At 45.4% G+C, this 2,500-nt stretch overlaps 1 protein-coding gene across 1 annotated transcript in view; it reads left to right on the top strand.

The window, feature by feature from the left end:
* The first annotated feature begins 1,214 nt into the window (after nt 1-1,214).
* The window catches only part of LOC138866597 (mitogen-activated protein kinase kinase kinase 7-like), a 3,167-nt gene continuing 1,881 nt past the window's right edge, over nt 1,215-2,500 (top strand). Inside the window, exons 1-3 of the mRNA XM_070139733.1 lie at nt 1,215-1,222; nt 1,407-1,420; nt 2,412-2,500. The exon at nt 2,412-2,500 is cut by the window's right edge and continues 26 nt beyond it. Coding sequence (XP_069995834.1) covers nt 1,215-1,222; nt 1,407-1,420; nt 2,412-2,500 — 111 coding nt within the window. The remainder of the gene's footprint in view (nt 1,223-1,406; nt 1,421-2,411) is intronic.

Below are 2,500 nucleotides of genomic sequence, written 5' to 3'. Positions count from 1 at the left end.
TGGCTGCCGTCTGGCGGTCTGGTACCGTTCCCCCTGACCTGTTGAGGGGCGTGGTCATCCCTCTCTGGAAGGGGAAGGGGGACCGTTGGGACTGCAGCAATAACCGAGGCATCACACTGCTCAGTATACCAGGCAAGGTTCTTGCCAACATCCTTCTGAGACGTATCAGAGACTACCTACTGAGGCATCAGAGGCCGGAGCAATCTGGATTCACTCCTGGTAAGTCCACAATAGACCGTATCCTTACGCATCGAGTCACTGTAGAGCGCCGTCGTGAGTTCGGGCGTGGGCTGCTTGCAGCCTACATCGACCTCAAGAAGGCGTTCAATACAGTACATCGGGAATCAGTCTGGGAGATCCTGAGACTGAGAAGAATTCCAAGGATTATTGGATTAATAGCGTCTGTATATTGGTACTGATAGTGCTGTAAAGTGTGGCGAGGGCCTGTCGAGCTTCTTTCCTGTTAGTTCAGGAGTAAGGCAAGGCTGTATTCTTGCACCAACATTTTTCAATACTTGCATGAACTGGATACTGGGCAGAGCTACTGTTCAAAGTCATTGTGGAGCAACACCGGGCACTATCAAGGTTACAGACCTTGACTTTGCCGATGATGTTGCTATTCTGAGTCTTTGGAAACCCTACTGGTGGCTCTTGGTGCATTTAGTAATGAAGCGAAACCCTTGGGTCTAGAGGTCTCCAGGACTTTGGGGACTTGCTAGAACCTGTTCAATCGGTACGTGCTTGCGGACATTGAAGTCACAGAGAGCTTTATATACCTTGGTAGTGTAGTTCATAACTTTGGGCTGTCAGACCAGAAAGTCAGCAGACGAATTGGCCTGGCAGCAGGGGTCAAGAACTCTCTCGACAAGAGTTTTTGAAGATGCCCGTACGTGTGCAGAAGGACCAAGCTACGGCTTTTCAAGGCCCTGATAGTGCCAGTTTTGCTATACGGTAGTGAAACTTGGACATTATCCTGTGCCTTGGTCTCGTCTTGATGCCTTCTGTAATAGGCCCTTGTGCTGGATCATGGGGTACAGTTGGCGGGACCACGTGTCCAACCAACGGTTGCACCGTGAGACAATCCGGGATCTCCAACTCAGGCTATACGGCCACGACTTAGGAGGTCGTGGCCTGGGCAGATCGATCAAACCTGTCGGGAGGAGCTCGAGATGGGCCGAGTCCCTGCCTGGAGGCTTGCCATGAGGGACCCCAAAATGTGGAAGTAAAGGGTGGATGCGGCTATGCGCCCCCGTCGGTGTTAGGTCCCAAATGATGATAAATGATTGTTTTAACTTCTATCGGTCACACACTGAGATCACTGTGACAACACTCTCCTCATTCCCCACCTCATTCCCAGCCTTAACAATTCTTAAATGGATGTATATTGTGTTATTTGTGTCTTTCAGCCTATCGTATTATTGTATTTTCTCTGAGCAAATAACAAGTTCAGTATATTCAATTATTATAGGTTCCGTTTCCCGCATATATTATTCATGTCTATTATTGCGAATTTACAATTATCGTTTCCTTCACTCTGTATGCTATGGTTATTAGTAGTTCCTTCGTTACTGCTTGCGTTTTCACTCTCATTCTGTGAATTCATTCATATGGTGTGTTTTGAAAATCACTTTCCCTTTACTTGCCGCGGTAATTGTTCGCTTATGCACACATACATGTAGATGACCTTTTTACTACATATTTGACCGCTCTACACGAAATCCACTCTAGGATTATTGTATTAAGTACCATACGTTTTATAACTAATTTTAACTCGCTTTAATGATGTCTACTATCAATATTCGATATCTTGTCGTTAATACTGCTGGAATTTATGCTTCTTTAGTTTTAAGGTATTGTTGAATATGTAATTTGTAACTTGATGGAGTCGCAATAAGGATAATGCACTGCAGACACCATGCTTTATATAGGCTTACACAGTTATCACCGCAATTTAGTTTTAAGCTGATATTTCTACTACGAAGGAATTGCGCCCAGACGCCGTTGAATCTCCTACGAAGGAATCGCGCCCGCCGAATGTTGTTACTCGCACACGTTTACTTTTGCTCAGGCTAAGCTGCCTCCGAATTGTGCGCCGCCACCGCACATATGTCTTTTTTTACAGCACCGAGACACGTTACTTTAAGTGTCCGAAGCATTGTTACTAGCCTATTTAGCCCAGAGATATGGAATTCTCGCTCACTAACTTTCTCCCTACAAAATAATGGTACTTTTTAAAACCCACTAATCCTAACAGGTCCTGAGTAATTAACACCTTCTCATGACAGATTGCCTTCTCATAACAAATGTTCTTATTACTCTCTCATTTTCTGGCATCTTAATAAGGTACTGACAAGCAAAACTATCATTCTCCTCCTTAGCTCTTTTACTGGCCTGGTACACTTATATTTCAGCCCCTGAAGACGATGTGACCCTCCTACTGAATGTTGCACCTCACTGTGAACCTACAAAGCGCTGCTACCCTGACACACGACGACCTAAG

This window comes from Penaeus vannamei, chromosome 26 (assembly GCF_042767895.1).
Source record: "Penaeus vannamei isolate JL-2024 chromosome 26, ASM4276789v1, whole genome shotgun sequence".
NCBI classification, from domain to species: Eukaryota; Metazoa; Arthropoda; class Malacostraca; order Decapoda; family Penaeidae; genus Penaeus; species Penaeus vannamei.
This window is presented reverse-complemented; position numbering and strand designations above follow the sequence as displayed.